The sequence below is a fragment of the Hoplias malabaricus genome, chromosome 18 (genome assembly GCF_029633855.1).
Source record: "Hoplias malabaricus isolate fHopMal1 chromosome 18, fHopMal1.hap1, whole genome shotgun sequence".
Classification (NCBI taxonomy): domain Eukaryota; kingdom Metazoa; phylum Chordata; class Actinopteri; order Characiformes; family Erythrinidae; genus Hoplias; species Hoplias malabaricus.
In genome coordinates, this window is record NC_089817.1 from 34109996 (window position 1) to 34127316 (window position 17321).

A 17321-nucleotide genomic window follows, 5' to 3' on the forward strand; every position below is an offset into this window, starting at 1 on the left:
TGTTGTTTGTTGGTTGGTCGTAGTCAGCCACTGGGTGTGGACTCCTCCAGACCTCGGTAATGAGCTGCCGACGCCCGGCGTGTGATTATTAAATCAGCTCGTTCTACTGTGTGTTTAGAACAGAACCGATTAACTATTCAGTGACCTTCCTCTCCTCTTTCATCCTCTCTTCCTTTCTTTCGTTCTTTCTGTCGTTCTTGATGATGATCAGCGCCAAACCCGTGCACGGAGCAGATGGATCTGAAACGATGCTTTTGTCAAAAACGCTCAGCGCAGAGCGAAGGACGAGAGACAGAGGAGCGCCGCTGTGATCTGAGCTTTTCTCCGCCGTCATCCACAGAAAGTTTGTGTTGAATAATTAAGATTTGGAATATTTAAATCATTAAGAAACAGTGAATAATTCAACAGGGACTCATTTCTGAGCGGGAAATACAGAGCGTGTTTGAAGTTAATATTGTTTTTGAACAAAATCTACAGTAAAATACAGTTTGAATTAATTAATGTTTGACTCCAGAGCGGTGTGAGTTCAGCAGAATTCAGCTGCTGTGATGTTTATGCGATGCCAAGCCTAGTGTCACTGCCACAGCTCTAGGGTCTGATCTTCACCTCAGGTCACTGTCTGTGAGGAGTGTGGTGTGGTTTCACTGTGTCTGCTTGGGTTTCCTCCCTGTGATGAACTGGGAAATGAAGATGAGTGAGTGAATGAATGAAGGTAATTAGATGGTTGCGCAGACACTTTCTCTGTGGATATAATCAGCGCTGCATCAGGACGCGTTTAGATTCCAGAGCTCAGTTCAGCGACTTCATCAGTGTCTCAGTGACAAATGAACTGCGTGTGTCCGCGCCTCGGGTCGTCTCTGTCTGACTGCAGACAAAGTGATGACATGAGGATGAGGAGAAAGATGACGTAGAAGATGATGAGATGATGATGAAGACAGAGGCAGTGTTGAAGATGGAGATTATAATAAAGCTGATGATGATGATGGTGTGGGTGAAGATAACGTTGAAGGAGATGGGGGTTTATGATGATGATGATGATGATGGAGATAAGATGAAGATGAGAATGATCTCGCCGTTGATGGGGTGTTAAAAGTATGCAGAGCAACAGATGGCCTACAGTCTGTGATCACAGAGCGACACAGTGCTCCTTTATGGTCTGAGGACCTGAGAATGGACAGCGAATGTAGAAACAAGTGATTTTAAACAGAATTGAATTGAAATGAGACAGAGCGAGGGAATGAAGAGAGGGAAGAAATGGAAGGAGAGAGGAAGCAGGGGCAGTGATAAAAGAGGGAGTGAGAGAGAGAGAGAGTGCAGGAAGGAAAGGAGGGAGGGAGGAGAATGAGAGAGAAGGGTGGGGGTGAGCTTGCATGAGAGAGAGAGAGAGAGAGAGAGAGAGAAAGGGGAGGGGAGGGAGGTCGTTGAGATGCAGCAGCACCAGTGGAAACACACCCGTCAGCTGCGAGCGCGGAAGGAAGAAAAAAAACGGATCGAAAGGAGAGCGAGGGGAGAGCATGGACAAAGGAAACATGGATGCATGCGAGGAATCTCTGTGCAGGATTAACGCGGCATTCGCGAGCAAGAGCAGGGCGCGCGAGAGCCGTGAGGATAATTAGCCCCACATTAATGGCGCGGTGTGAGGCGAGGTAAAGCCCACTGCGGAGAGATCGACAGAGAGCTGCTTCTAAATGATCTTGCGATGGCTGTCGCGGGGAAATGTAAGTGCCCAGGGATGATAAACGTGCCTATTCTGCTGCTGGTGTTTCTATGCTGTGGCCTTGCACGCGGACAAATATGCTACTCTGTGCCAGAGGAGCTGGACAACGGCGCGCTTGTAGGTGACATTGCGCAAGATCTGGGGTTGGACATGAGAAAGCTCCCCACCCGAAAGATCAAGGTAACGTCTAATGGCGGGAAACGGTATGTGGACGTGAACCCAAAGAACGGAAAGCTGTTTGTGAGTGAGAGAATCGACCGCGAGGCGTTATGCGAGTCGAGCAGCTGCGTGCTGAACCTGGAGGCGCGTCTGGAAAACCCATCTGAGGCTCACAGTATCGAGGTGGAGGTAGTGGATGCAAACGACAATGCGCCTCAGTTCCCGAGGGACGAGTACTATCTGGAGATCACCGAGTCTGAGATCACAGGGGCTCGATTTCCCATAGAGAATGCACAGGATCCGGACGCCGGCTCCAATTCTGTGCGCATGTACCGGCTAAGTTCGAACGAGCATTTCGCACTGGACTCCAACAAGCCAGCGCCCAACAGCAAGCACGTCGAGCTGGTGCTGAAAAAGCCCCTGGATCGAGAGCAAACGCCTCATCATCAGCTGATCCTCACGGCGACAGACGGCGGCACGCCGACACAAACCGGCAGCGCCACAATCAACATACGCGTGCTGGACTCCAACGACAACAACCCTGTGTTTGATAACTCGGTGTATAAAGTGAAGCTGCTGGAGAATTCGCCTAAGGACACGCTCGTGATTAAGCTGAATGCTACTGACCAAGATGAGGGCACTAACGGGGAGGTGTTCTACTCTTTCAGCAGCTACACCCCTGAAAGGGTCAGGCAGATGTTCAGCATGGACACCAACACCGGAGAAATCCGAGTCCGGAGCAATGTGGACTACGAGGACACCAACTCCTACGAAATGTACATCCAGGCCATGGACAAAGGGCCGGCTGCTGTGGCGGCCCACTGCAAGGTTGTGGTGGAGGTGGTGGATGTTAACGATAACGTTCCTGAGATCGTGCTGTCTTCCTTGTCGAGTCCGGTGCGTGAAGACGCTCGCGCAGACACCGTGGTGGCCTTGATCAGCGTGACGGACCGGGACTCCGGTACGAATAAGCAGGTGACCCTGGAGATACCTCCTGGGCTCCCTTTCAAAATCAAGTCCTTCAGGAACTACTACACCCTGGTGACTTCTGCCTTTTTGGACCGAGAGACCACAGCAGCCTACAACGTCACCCTCAGTGCCACGGACGGAGGCACCCCACCCCTCTCTTCCCAGAAGACCATCCAGGTGGATGTGGCGGACGTTAATGACAACCCTCCACGCTTTGAGCAGACATCTTACACAGTCTATGTCACGGAGAACAATGCTCCTGGAGCATCTCTTTGCACCGTCAAGGCTCAGGATGCAGACGTGAACGAAAACGCCCGCATCACCTACACCGTCCTGACTGACAACAACCACGGCATTCCAGTCACTTCTTATGTGTCGATCCGACCGGACACAGGGGTGGCCTACGCCCTCCGCTCCTTCGACTACGAGTCTCTGAGAGAGTTCCACTTTCAGGTCAAAGCTCAGGACGGTGGCATTCCTCCACTCAGTCGTGTAGCGACAGTCTACATCTACATCATGGACCAAAACGACCATGCGCCAGATATCATCAATCCTCCCGCTAACGGGACACGGTCTACTGAAACAGTGCAGAAGAATGCCGAAGCAGGGGCGCTGGTCAGCAAGGTGGTCGCCTACGATGCTGATGCTGGGCAGAATGCCTGGCTTATCTATGTCCTGGATCAATCCACGGACCCGGACCTTTTCAAAGTGCATGAGCATACCGGAGAGATCCGCACCACGCGCCGGGTCCTGGAAGATAACTCCACCTCCTTCAGTCTCACTGTGCTGGTCAAGGACCACGGTGAGCCTCCCCTGTCTTCTACTGCCACGATCAACATAGCTGTGATGGAGGTGCCTCTCAAGGTGATCCCAGACCCCAAGAAGATCATCCGTCCTCATAGCACGCTGCTGTTCTCCAACGTGACCCTGTACCTGATCGTAGCTCTCAGTGCCACCACCTTCGTCTTCCTGGTCACTGTGGTGGTCCTGGCCATTGTCCGATGCCATGCCTACTGCACTCAGCCTGGCTCCTGTTCGCCTTGTTGTGTGTCCCAGAAGGGCTCGCAGGAGGGAGGTCCTGGCGGAGCAGGAGGGGCCCAAGCTAATAACAACGTGGTCCTCCGCCGTGACCTCAAAGTAGAGCCGCACTACATCGAGGTCCGTGGAAATGGCTCCTTGACCAAAACCTACTGCTACAAGACCTGCCTCACGGCCACGTCGGGCAGCGACACCTTCATGTTCTACAACACAGGTCGGCCCATAAGCGGCACCTGGGGCTCGGAGCGCTTCTTCACGGGCGGCAGCGGCTTCGTGCGCAGGCTCAGCATGCCAGACGCAGCTATGCAGGTGTGTAGCAGTTTGTGCTCTTCCCTGATACTCATGGCTAAGGTTTTGTGAGGTACAGCACCATATTTATGTCTTAGTAGGTCAGGGAATGAATCCATGAATCCATCCTGCTCCACTTGTAGGTCTTGTTGACAGTATTTCATGCCAGATGCAGCACTACAGGTGTGTCTCTAAGGGACTGGAGTATCTCCCACCATTTGTTCACCCAGTTGGCAGTGTTTTTCTGGGATCTGATTACATACTTGAAGTTGGGTGTAGTAGCTACCTGTTTTTCGCCTGCTTGCTCTTGCTCGAGCGCAATACTCATGTCTTAGGGTAAGACGTACATCTCTTGCTGTATTTGTAGGACCTGTTGGCAGTGTTTTAGGCTGGATCTGGAAGCTTATGACCTTGATCCTTCCTGCTTGCTCTCTCCAGCAGTGCTTTTCAGCACTCGTGCCGCATTAGCGTCAACTGCTAAGACTTTCTGGAGACGTGCTTCGTTTCTGATGAATAAGGGATTTGCTTCTGCATTTGAACTTGTCATCACATTTCTCTGTTGAGCTCCTCATCTCTGCTGTCTGTCTGCAACCCGGACCTGTCTCTCTCTCTCTCTCTCTCTCTCTCTCTCTCTCTCTCTCTCTCTCTCTCTCTGTTCTCTGTTCTCCTCGGCCCTTAGGCTTTAGAGGTTTGCATCATTGTGTCAGTAGGTTCTGTGATTCAGTAGATTGTGTCTCATGTTGTAACCATGCTACATTTCCTGCTTGGTTTCCTCTGTATCTTAAGAGCATTGGGAAGGTCAGAAAGGTACAGGCTCTGAATCGGAGTAACTTCATTTTGTGTAGAATATAATTGTAATTCAGAACTCAAACATCCTCCCACTCCCAAATAACCTAAGAATTTAATATTACACTACTTTCATGATCATTAACATTGAACTCCCTGTCTGTAAATCATCTAAACCAAAACTCACACATACTTTTGGATGCAATATTGTCCCCAAGAACAGGACAAATCCATCACATGCTTCTGCAGCGTTTTTTTCTGATGGAGCTCATAACAAATGCAGTGCCCAATTAATTGTTTTCGCTCACATTTTCAAACCACTTTATTTTGAGTTTATATTTTTCCTGAATAAAATGACATAGTAGTTCAGCGCAGTGGAGCAGCAGGTGGTGTCTCTGTCATAGCTCCAGGGTCCTAGAGGTTGTGGGTTCGAGTCCCACTCCGAGTGACTGTCTGTGAGGAGTGTGGTGTGTTCTCTCTGTGTCTGCGTGGGTTTCCTCCGGGTGCTCCGGTTTCCTCCCATGCTCCAAAAACGTTGGTAGGTGGATTGGAGACTCGAATGTGTCCGTAGGTGTGAGTGTGTGAGTGAATGTGTGAGTGTGTCGCCCTGCGAAGGACTGGCGCCCCCTCCAGGGCATGTTCCTGCCTTGCACTCAGTGGTTCCGGGTAGGCTCTGGACCCACCTCAACCTCGAACTTTATAAGGGTTACAGACAATGAATGAATAAATGACAAAAGTGAATGTCTGAATTCTGTACCTTACACAAAAAGGCTTTAAAACCTACAGCTGCTAGAATTAGAGCAGGAAAAAGTAATGTCACTGATGTCTTCGAAAGTGTTGGACTCGTATAAACACTTGAGACATCAAAGAACCATCTAATGTCTGTTTTTAGCTCTCTTTTTTAGAGCTGGTTCTTAGCCAACAGTTGTTAACGTTATAAAATCAGTGGCTGAAATAGATCAGCGAGACTTCTCACACTTTGTCCCGGCCTACAGTCGCTACAACAGCTTCTTGCATACGTTCAAAACAAATGTAAACTGTCCCCGGCGTTTGTGTTCGCTCGACATGTTTTTGTCCTTGTGTAATTGCCGTGAAGCCGTGTTCAGTGGACGATGCAGGGACACGGAAGGCCTGTTTTAATTGGCTCCAGCTTGATTCCGTGGCTTGTTTTTTTTTTTGCAGACCCTTGGCCCATGGGAAGTTTACATAAGGCAAAGTCTTGACAGGATTGCAGTGTTAGGATAAAGCATGGGGAGTGAGGGAGGGGGCTGGGCTGGTGTTTGAAAGCCCCAGTCTCTGAGCCAATGGGAGCAGCAGAAGCAGATTTAAAGACCAGAAGCCATCCGCCTCAGATAAGAAATTAACCTCCAGCCCCTGATTCTCAGCCTGGCAAATTAGATTGCTCCACGCTCGCCCCCTCCCCTCCGAATTCACCTGATTAAAGCACATTATTTACCCAATTTATCTGGGGCACTCACTAATGCCGCGGCCCAGCACATATTCCCCAACCCACTTCTTTACTAGGACAGATATAAAAAGCCTGGCTGGATCTCCCTCACGGTGTAGAGACGCTCGCCTGTTGCTGCAGTGTGTTTTCAGTGTCATGTCTGATCCTTCACTATTTGGGGTGTATTTGGCAGTGAGATGTAAGCTCTGACCTCAATATTGTGTGGTGTTTGATGACGAATGGACCAGAGGAATTAGAGGTAGAAAGAAAAAGGATGATCCAGGAATCCTGAGAGTGGTGGTAGATGTCTGTGTTTAAACATATATCATATTTTATTGATGTGTGAGAGTGACTGAGTGACTGAGTGAGTGTGTGAAATCGGTAGATAACCAGATGATCACAGATGTTAAAAGAATATAACCTGAGAATGCGTAGAAATATCAGCATTGCATTAACGTTCCTCAATAAACCTGTTCAATTAGTTTACATCCAAGTGGGTGTGGATCTGATTTCTACATCTTTTTCTTAAATATTTATACACGGAAAAGTAGAAATAATACGCCGAATACGATCTGTCCACCTTTTAAGTTGTTTCCGTGTCTTATGCCGTGAATTCTCTGTCCACTGTGATGCTGTGTGGACTTAGTTGTAGATTTGAATAAGGCTGAGATGTGTTTTTTAGATCTTGGTGCTTCGGGGCCCAGCAACAGCTGCTCACTTCCAGTCCATCAGCGCTCTGTGTATTTATTACATTACGCTGGCCGACAGACAGAAACAAAGTGAGCTTTGTGAATACTCTGTGAACACTGTGGTGAATTGCATGACAGAATGCTGCTATCTGGTCCATGCTGAGTCTGTTTAGAATGTCTGTGATTTGTAGAAGGAAGGAGAGAACAGGCCTGTATCACATTACGAGGGATCAGCTGCTTTCTTAAGATGATGTCATTCCATTAAGAGGGGAGGGGGGGGGTGGGCTGGGGAGAGAGAGGGGGGGAGCTGGAGGAGGGTCGAGCAGGTTAATGCTCAGATAAAGAAGAGAGGGTATGAAGAGTGAAGGGTGGGTCATGGGGGAGTGATTTGTACTCTACACTATGCCCCTGAAATGCCTGCTAAATTTAATTTATGTCGTAAATAATTTAAAGTAAACTGAACACAATGTAATGGAATAAACCCAGTTCTGAGGTCTGGAGTGATGTCATAGGCCAGTGTCTTGCAGAGTGTTGCTCATTTTCCTCAGTTCCACTGAATTACTTTAGGGACTGAAAAATACTGATGATCCACGGACCCCGGGTCTTGATTCTTCAAAAACAACTCGATCCAAACCAAGTTCTTCAAGGCAGTGGTCTTTGATTTGGGATCTTAAATCTAGTTCTGGTTCTGGATTGTGTGATCAAAGGTGGTTTAAGTGAACGGCGATCTGTCACCAAACCTATTGTTAACTGTGAGGGGAAAAAAAGGTCTGCAATTTGGATTTAAGTCCAAGTTCGTTCTAACAACATGGAAAAGAAGAGAAATTTGGTGGAATACAGTGGAAAATTGTCTAATACAGAAGGAAAATATGGAAAAAGGTAGAATGCAGGAATATTGTTGAAAATGTTGGAATATGGCGCATTATGTTGAAATATGATGGTGAATGGTGGAATGTGTTGGAAAATGTTCGGCAGTGGTGGCTGTGGAATGTGTGGGAAATGGTGAAATATGGTGGAGAGCATCAGGAAACAGTGGGAAATGGTGGGAAATGATGGAATATGCTGGAGAATGGTGGGAAATTGTGTAATAGGGTGGGGAGCGTCAGAAAATGCTGGAAAATGGTGGAGAGCATCATGAAATGGTGGAATATGGTGGAGAACGTCAAGAAATGGTGGGAAATTTTGAGAACCAATCAATCAATCAATCAAATTTTATTTATATAGCGCTTTTCACAACAAAAAGTCGTCACAAAGCAGCTTTACAGAGATCCGGGTCCAAGCCTCCTATGAGCAAGCAGTGGCAAGGAAAAACTCCCTCAGCACACGAGGAAGAAACCTTGGAAGGAACCAAGACTCATATGGGGAACCCATCCTCCTCGGGTCGACACCGGAGACACAACAGAGAACAGAAGTAAAAGTGAAATGACCGATGAAGGGGTTATAGTAATATAAATGTAGTATATTAGTGATGATGGAGAAGCAGAAATGAAAATGGTGAGGATGATGATATTAGTGATGTATGAGTCTGATGAAGGAGGAGGTGATCAGGGATTCAGTGTGAGTTAAAATTAGGTGCAGAGTTAATCTGAAATAAAACAGCATGGCCAAGCATGATAGTGTAGATGAGACAAGGACAGGATCTTGTACAGGACACACAGGGGCTGGATCAGGGCAACACCTGGAGAGCAGCAGGACATCTCAAAGCATGAGAGAGAGACAGGAGAAAGAAAGCCAGACAAAGGGAACAAATAAAAACACAGAGGTTAGTAGGGTCATGGTAAAGAACGGGGAAATTTGTCCTGCGAAAAAAGCTTCCACTGGTCAGGCAAGAGAACCCAGCGACAGACAGCGTGTTGGCGGTTACTACACAGCTAACTAAGAATGATGTAGCTATGGTGATATGACAGGGTTAACACAGAACAGTGATAATATGAAAACCAGCCCGAACACCAATATAGAAGGAGTAACCTGAAGGTGAGTGATTAACCAAAAGCTTGTTTGAAAAGGTAGGTTTTTAATCTAGATTTAAAGATTGAGAGTGTGTCTGAGCCCCGAACAGTAACCGGAAGGCTATTCCAGAGTTGAGGAGCTTTGTGAGAAAAGGCTCTTCCTCCTGCTGTGTTTTTCTTAATGCGAGGAACAAAGAGTAGATGGGCATCCTGTGAACGAAGTGTACGTGACGGGCGATAAGGTATGAGAAGTTCAGTAAGATACTGCGGGCCTAAACCATTTAGAGATTTATAAGCTAAGAGGAGTATTTTATAGTCAATGCGAAATTTTACAGGTAGCCAGTGTAGGGACGAGAGAACTGGGGTGATGTGTTCGAATTTTCTAGCTCTAGTGAGCACCCTGGCTGCTGCATTTTGAACTAACTGAAGCTTGTGTAACGCTTTGCACGAGCTCCCTGCCAGGAGCGCATTGCAGTAGTCTAGACGTGAAGTTATAAAAGCATGCACTAGTTTCTCTGCATCTTTTAATGATAAAATATGCCGAATTTTGGCAATATTGCGTAGGTGGAAGAAGGCGGTTTTGACTGTATTGGATATGTGGGTATCAAATGTGAGAGTCGAATCAAAGGCTACCCCTAAGTTTTTAATGATGGCATTGTGTTTTACTGTTGAATTATCAATAGCAGCATTTCTGAGTGAATGTATCTGAGTATCTTTACCTAGTAACAAGACCTCAGTTTTATCAGAATTTAACATGAGAAAGTTTTGCATCATCCAGTCTTTAATTTCAGTTAGACATTCTGTTATTTTACGTAGACAAGCAACATCATTGGGTTTGGCTGATATATACAGTTGTGTGTCATCAGCATAACAGTGGAATTGAATCCCATGCTTACGGATTAGTCGACCCAGTGGCAGCATGTAGAGTGTGAACAATACAGGGCCGAGCACTGATCCTTGTGGAACACCATATTTAACTAAAGTATGATTAGAGGATTTATTATTCAGATAAACAAATTGGTAACGATCGGATAAATAAGATCTGAACCAAGAGAGGGCAGATCCTTTTATTCCTACCAGATTTTCCAGCCTATCAAGAAGCATCACATGATCTATGGTATCAAATGCTGCACTAAGGTCAAGCAGCACCAGAATAGATATATAGCCCTTATCATGTGAAAGGAGTAAGTCATTAGTTACTCTTGTTAGAGCCGTTTCTGTGCTGTGATTTGGTCTAAATCCAGACTGAAAAATGTCATGAATGTCATTGTTTTGTAGATAAGAGCACAACTGCTGTGACACGACTTTTTCTAGAATCTTAGCAATAAAAGGGAGGTTTGAAATTGGCCTGTAGTTTGCGAGTACGAGAGGGTCAAGATTGGGTTTTTTAATAATTGGTTTGATTACCGCTAGTTTCAGAGGTTTTGGTACATATCCAATGTTGAGGGATGAGTTTATTATTGTGAGCAATGGTCTAATGACTTTAGGTAAAATTTGTTTAAATAATTGTGTTGGTACAGGATCCAGTAAGCATGTAGTTGATTTAGATGAGCTAATTAAACTAAGCAAGTCATTTTCATCGACAGAATTCAAGTAGTCTAAGTGCACCTCAGAGCTGGCGGGTGGTTCATCTACGAGAGCCGATGTGACTTTGGACTGATTTTGGATTTTGAGGCGAATGCAATCAATTTTATCATTAAAAAACATCATAAAGTCATTGCTACAGAAATCAGAGGGAACAATGGGGTTGATTTCCTTTTTGTTTCCAATTAGATTTGATACAGTGCTAAAAAGGAATCTAGGGTTGTCTTTGTTGTTTTCTATAAGGGAAGAGATGTACTGTGATTTGGCTTTAGATAAGGCATGTTTGTAGTCGGTGAGGCTGTGCTGCCATGCAATTCGGAAACATTCTAGTTTTGTGTGTCTCCATTTACGTTCATGGTTACGGGCAGCCAGTTTTAATGCACGCGTGCTGTCACTGTACCATGGAGCAAACCTTTTCTCTCTAAATTGTTTGGTCTTGACTGGTGCAACACTATCTAGGTTTGTACACAATAAGTGTTGTAGGTTGTTTGTAATGAGCTCAAGGTCATTTGGGTGAGTTGGAGAAGAAATGGTGGTAAGGTCTGGAAGGTTGTTGATAAAATCACTAACTGTTGAGGATGTTATAGTGCGCTTTCTAATATAGCGTGGTTGTGGACAAATATCAAAGTTTAACGCTATTTCATATGTGATTAGATGGTGATCAGAGATGGTCTCATGTAGCGAGAGATTGGATAGATTCTTTATCTCAATGCCCCGTGTTAACACTAGGTCCAATGTGTGTTTGCATTGATGAGTGGGCCCAGTAACATTCTGAGTGAACCCTAGCGCATCCAAAATTGATTCAAATGCAATTTTAAGTGGATCATGGTCCTTCTCAAAGTGAATATTGAAATCACCAACAATTAAGGCCTTTTCTGATACGATAACTACACTTGAGAGAAAATCAGCAAATTCACAAAGAAATTCTGTATAAGGGCCAGGAGGACGATAGATTGTGATGAGCATAAAAGAGAAATGGTGGAATATGCTGGAGAGCATCAGGAAATGGTGGGAAATTGTGGAATATGCTGGAGAGCATCCGGAAATGGTGGAATATGGTGGGAAATGGTGGCATATGCTTATGGATGTCAGGACATGGTGGGATATGGTGGGAAGTTGTGGAATATGCTGAAGAGCATCAAGAAATGGTGGGAAATGGTGGAATATGCTGGAGAGCATCAGGAAATTGTGGAATATGGCGGGAAATGGTGGAATATGCTGGAGAGCATCAGGAAATGGTGGAATATGCTTATGGATGTCAGGACATGGTGGGATATGGTGGGAAATTGTGGAATATGCTGGAGAGCATCCGGAAATGGTGGAATATGGTGGGAAATGGTGGAATATGGTGGGAAATGGTGGAATATGCTTATGGATGTCAGGGCATGGTGGAATATGGTGGTAAATGGTGGAATATGCTGGAGAGCATCAGGAAATGGTGGAATATGGCGGGAAATGGTGGAATATGCTGGAGAGCATCAGGAAATGGTGGAATATGCTTATGGATGTCAGGACATGGTGGGATATGGTGGGAAGTTGTGGAATATGCTGAAGAGCATCAGGAAATGGTGGGAAATGGTGGAATATGCTGGAGAGCATCAGGAAATGGTGGAATATGGTGGAGTATGTTAGGAAACGGTGGGAAATGGTGGAGAATATTGAGTGGAGTTAATCCTCCTCTAGGGCCCAGGAGGTGGTGAGATTGATGGAAGTGAAGCATTGACGGGGTGTAAAAGGGAGGGGTAAATAAGTGTGGAAAGAAGTGGGTGATTGAGTGTTGAAGCCTTCAGTCCCTCAGAACCTCATCTTCCAGGGTGACTGATGTGGCAGTAATTCAGCAGAGCAGCCTCTAGCTCCTGCATGACTTTATGAGCTCTCTGCACAAACACACACACAAGCGTGAGCTCTCGGAGTCAGAGAGAGCCGTGGAGCATGGAGATGGAGAGGTGTGGATCCGTTCCTATCAGAGCTCAGCAATAGCTGCAGAATGTATCAGAATTCAGAGAACACACACACACACACAGTGCTCCATCATTTATTGATGAGAACCTATCTCACCCTGTCCCCCACCTCCCTCCCTCCCCCTCTCTCTCTCTCTCTCTCAGCCCAAGGGACCGAATTCTGACTGGCGGTACTCTGCATCTTTGAGGGCAGGAGTGCAAAGGTAAGCACTTTTGCTTTTCTTAATCTTCCCAAACGGCGTGGGTCCGTACTGAACTTCCGCTCCAGAATATAAACCTGCTCTGTCCTTTTCTGAAAAGATACATACATCTTTAAAGTCTCCTTAGTTTTTACAGCTTTTGAAAGCAGTAGAAATCACAACGTGTCACGATAAATGGACCCATAGGAACAAACTCTTCTTCTGAAGTAAACTGCTTCCTATTCAAGCTTCTGTTAGAATAGAGTCAATAAACTGCGGCAGTCCTTCTTCTACTGTCTGTCCTCTATCTCTAACACAGTCATATCATTGACCACCAGTTGCCTCTTAACATCTACATGACCCTTATATCCCTAAGAGAGACAACTGCTGAGCTCTGTCTTCCTTACATATTTGTAAACACAGACACACACATACACACACATATATCTTTTCATTCATTCATTCATTCATTATCTGTAACTCTTATCCAGTTCAGGGGCGCAAGGCAGGAATACACCCTGGAGGGGGCGCCAGTCCAACACACACACTCACACCTACGGACACTTTTGAGTCACCAATCCACAAACCAACGTGTGGTTTTGGACTGTGGGAGGAAACCAGAGCACCCGGAGGAAACCCACACAGACACAGAGAAAACACACCACACTCCTCACAGACAGTCACCCGGAGGAAACCCACACAGACACAGGGAGAACGCACCACACTCCTCACAGACAGTCACCCGGAGGAAACCCATGCAGACACAGAGAAAACACACCACACTCCTCACAGACAGTCACCCGGAGGAAACCCACACTGACACAGAGAGAACACACCACACTCCTCACAGACAGTCACCCGGAGGAAACCCACACAGACACAGGGAGAACGCACCACACTCCTCACAGACAGTCACCCGGAGGAAACCCACACAGACACAGAGAAAACACACCACACTCCTCACAGACAGTCACCTGGAGGAAACCCACGCAGACACAGAGAGAACACACCACACTCCTCACAGACAGTCACCCGGAGGAAACCCATGCAGACACAGAGAGAACACACCACACTCCTCACAGACAGTCACCCGGAGGAAACCCACGCAGACACAGAGAGAACACACCACACTCCTCACAGACAGTCACCCGGAGGAAACCCACACAGACACAGGGAGAACGCACCACACTCCTCACAGACAGTCACCCGGAGGAAACCCATGCAGACACAGAGAGAACACACCACACTCCTCACAGACAGTCACCCGGAGGAAACCCACACTGACACAGAGAGAACACACCACACTCCTCACAGACAGTCACCCGAAGGAAACCCACACAGACACAGAGAGAACACACCACACTCCTCACAGACAGTCACCCGGAGGAAACCCACGCAGACACAGGGAGAACACACCACACTCCTCACAGACAGTCACCCGGAGGAAACCCACACAGACACAGAGAGAACACACCACACTCCTCACAGACAGTCACCCGGAGGAAACCCACGCAGACACAGGGAGAACACACCACACTCCTCACAGACAGTCACCCGGAGGAAACCCACGCAGACACAGGGAGAACACACCACACTCCTCACAGACAGTCACCCGGAGGAAACCCACACAGACACAGAGAGAACACACCACACTCCTCACAGACAGTCACCCGGAGGAAACCCACGCAGACACAGAGAGAACACACCACACTTCTCACAGACAGTCACCCGGAGGAAACCCACGCAGACACAGGGAGAACACACCACACTCCTCACAGACAGTCACCCGGAGGAAACCCACACAGACACAGAGAGAACACACCACACTCCTCACAGACAGTCACCCGGAGGAAACCCACGCAGACACAGGGAGAACACACCACACTCCTCACAGACAGTCACCCGGAGGAAACCCCCGCAGACACAGAGAGAACACACCACACTTCTCACAGACAGTCACCCGGAGGAAACCCACGCAGACACAGGGAGAACACACCACACTCTTCACAGACAGTCACCCGGAGGAAACCCACGCAGACACAGGGAGAACACACCACACTCCTCACAGACAGTCACCCGGAGGAAACCCACACAGACACAGAGAGAACACACCACACTCCTCACAGACAGTCACCCGGAGGAAACCCACGCAGACACAGGGAGAACACACCACACTCCTCACAGACAGTCACCCGGAGGAAACCCACACAGACACAGAGAGAACACACCACACTCCTCACAGACAGTCACCCGGAGGAAACCCACGCAGACACAGAGAGAACACACCACACTTCTCACAGACAGTCACCCGGAGGAAACCCACGCAGACACAGGGAGAACACACCACACTCTTCACAGACAGTCACCCGGAGGAAACCCACGCAGACACAGGGAGAACACACCACACTCCTCACAGACAGTCACCCGGAGGAAACCCACACAGACACAGGGAGAACACCACATATATCTTTGTAAGTCTAATTTTTTTTTTCTGGATTCCATTTTTCAAGAAAATTAAACCCAGTTTAAGGGCGAGTGTGTGAGTGAATTCCTCCAGGGTGTGTTCCTACCTTGTGCCCAATGACTCTGGGTAGGCTCTGGACCCACCGCCGCCCTGAACTGAATAAGGGTTACAGACGATGAATACTATGGTAATGGCCATTTTTAATACGACTCAACAGTTACCGTAAAATGACAAAAGAGCGAGAAATTTTTGAGTTTTAATTTCAATTATACATTACAAACAAAAACAAACAAACATACAAAAATCAATAAATAAATAGAGAGTTACCTTCTCTGATTCCGACCAGAAATGAAACACTTCACTGTGAGAGGAGCACAGTCTCAGCTCCAGCTCCCTGCCGTTCATTTTGCGGCTTGTGTTTTTCTAAACAGTCAGAACAATTTTATGCTGAAAATGTGTGAAAGCAGTGAGACACACACACACACACACACACACACACACACACACACACATTTGCTGAAGGCCTGCTCTCTGGTCGACAGTGCGTATATCTGCAGTGATGTGGTGGATGTAGGTCATCAGCTTTCTCTGCACCGGATCCACAGTCCTTCAGTTCACAGCATGAAGGACAAGTCAGCTGACGATGTACACACAAACACACACACACACACACACACACACACACATACACACACACACACACACATTAAAAAAGGAAGCCTGTTTGCATAAGCACTCACTCCCTCCTCAAGTACACTCCCAGAGTGGCCATTTAAATGCATGAGTTCTCCCCAAATTAGTCTCTGAGCCTCAGAATAGACCCCTCTCTCCTCCTACATCACCTTTAGCCACAGTCCAGCGTCCGAACCAAGCGCCACGTCTCCAAACGGGCAGGAAGTGCCGTGTTCACCCCTTAAACTGCCACACAGGGCATCAGGCCGGATTCAGCTCTGCTCTCCGCTGCTGTTTACACACGGTTTCATTAATAATTCTTAATGAGGTCCTTCAGACCAAATGAATCAGATTTAATCAGACCTTCTTTAATCAGATTCATTTGAAGAAATCATTTTATACCTTTTAACGACTTCTCAGGCATCGCTGAGGTCCAGAGCTCATTCGTGCTCCTGCAGAGGAGTCTCATTTACAGAAATCCATACGGAACCGATTCCTTCTCTCTCTCTCACACACACAGCACACTGAAGGGTTTGGGTGCTGGACACACCCTGTGCTGCATTGCAGATGCCCTGCTATACCCACTGCCTCACAGCTCCCATGCCTTACATTCATTATGGATGTATGGAAGACTATGGCATGGATCCAGAGCTTGGCATCAGTGCCGGAGCTTGTCTAGATGCTGTTGCCATGGCGACCGGCTCCGAGGCTGTTTGAGGACTGAAGGCCTCTGCCGTCAAAGCTCACGGAGGAAAGGAAAACGCTCGCCATATAAGGGCTTTTTAAGGCAGTGCTGTATCGTACTGTTCACTGTGGCTGCAGAGGAAAGCGCTTTTTTATAGCAGTGTGTGGGAGACACCCACACTGAGAGAGGAGAGGGAGGGAGAGGAAAGAGGAAAGGCACACTATAATAATGTGAATTGCTTTGCAGTAAGAGAATGGCTTTGGAGGTGGACGATTAATTGATTTGATATCGTTATTGTGATAAATACACACCAGTGGCAGGCCATGAACAGTAACGTTAGACCATCATTTGGGGTCATACAGGTGAGGAAAATTACCCCTGTTATAACGATCATTTCAGCTAGCGCTCCTATGGAGTTTCTGATACTACATTAGCATCTAAGCTAAGATAAAGCTACTGTACATGAATGTTATTGCTCTTTCTAGATTAAAAATATATGTATCTATAGAATACACTGGCCGTGTGCTATGAATATGTATGGAGATATTTACTTTATATTTCATTATTCAATCATACATTTATTATCTTTAACCCTTATCCAGTTCAGGGTCGGGGTGGGTCCGGAATCATTGGGCGCAAGGCGGAAATACACCCTGGAGGGGGCACCAGTCCTTCACAGGGCGACACACACACTCACACACTCACACCAATCCACCTAATCTGATAGAGTGTGT

General features: G+C 47.0%; 1 protein-coding gene across 3 annotated transcripts in view; it reads left to right on the plus strand.

The window, feature by feature from the left end:
- LOC136674274 (protocadherin alpha-C2-like) overlaps positions 1–17321 on the plus strand; it is a 61220-nt gene that overhangs the window by 35302 nt on the left and 8597 nt on the right. Inside the window, exons 1-2 of one of the 3 annotated variants that reach the window (XM_066650190.1) lie at positions 1483–4192; positions 12732–12790. The exons of 1 other annotated variant lie outside the window; for it this stretch is intronic. In XM_066650190.1, coding sequence (XP_066506287.1) covers positions 1700–4192; positions 12732–12790 — 2552 coding nt within the window. In that variant the 5' untranslated portion in view covers positions 1483–1699. Of the gene's footprint in view, positions 1–1482; positions 4193–12731; positions 12791–17321 lie in introns of those variants that run through there. One more of the 3 variants, XM_066650189.1, reaches the window with a different exon arrangement.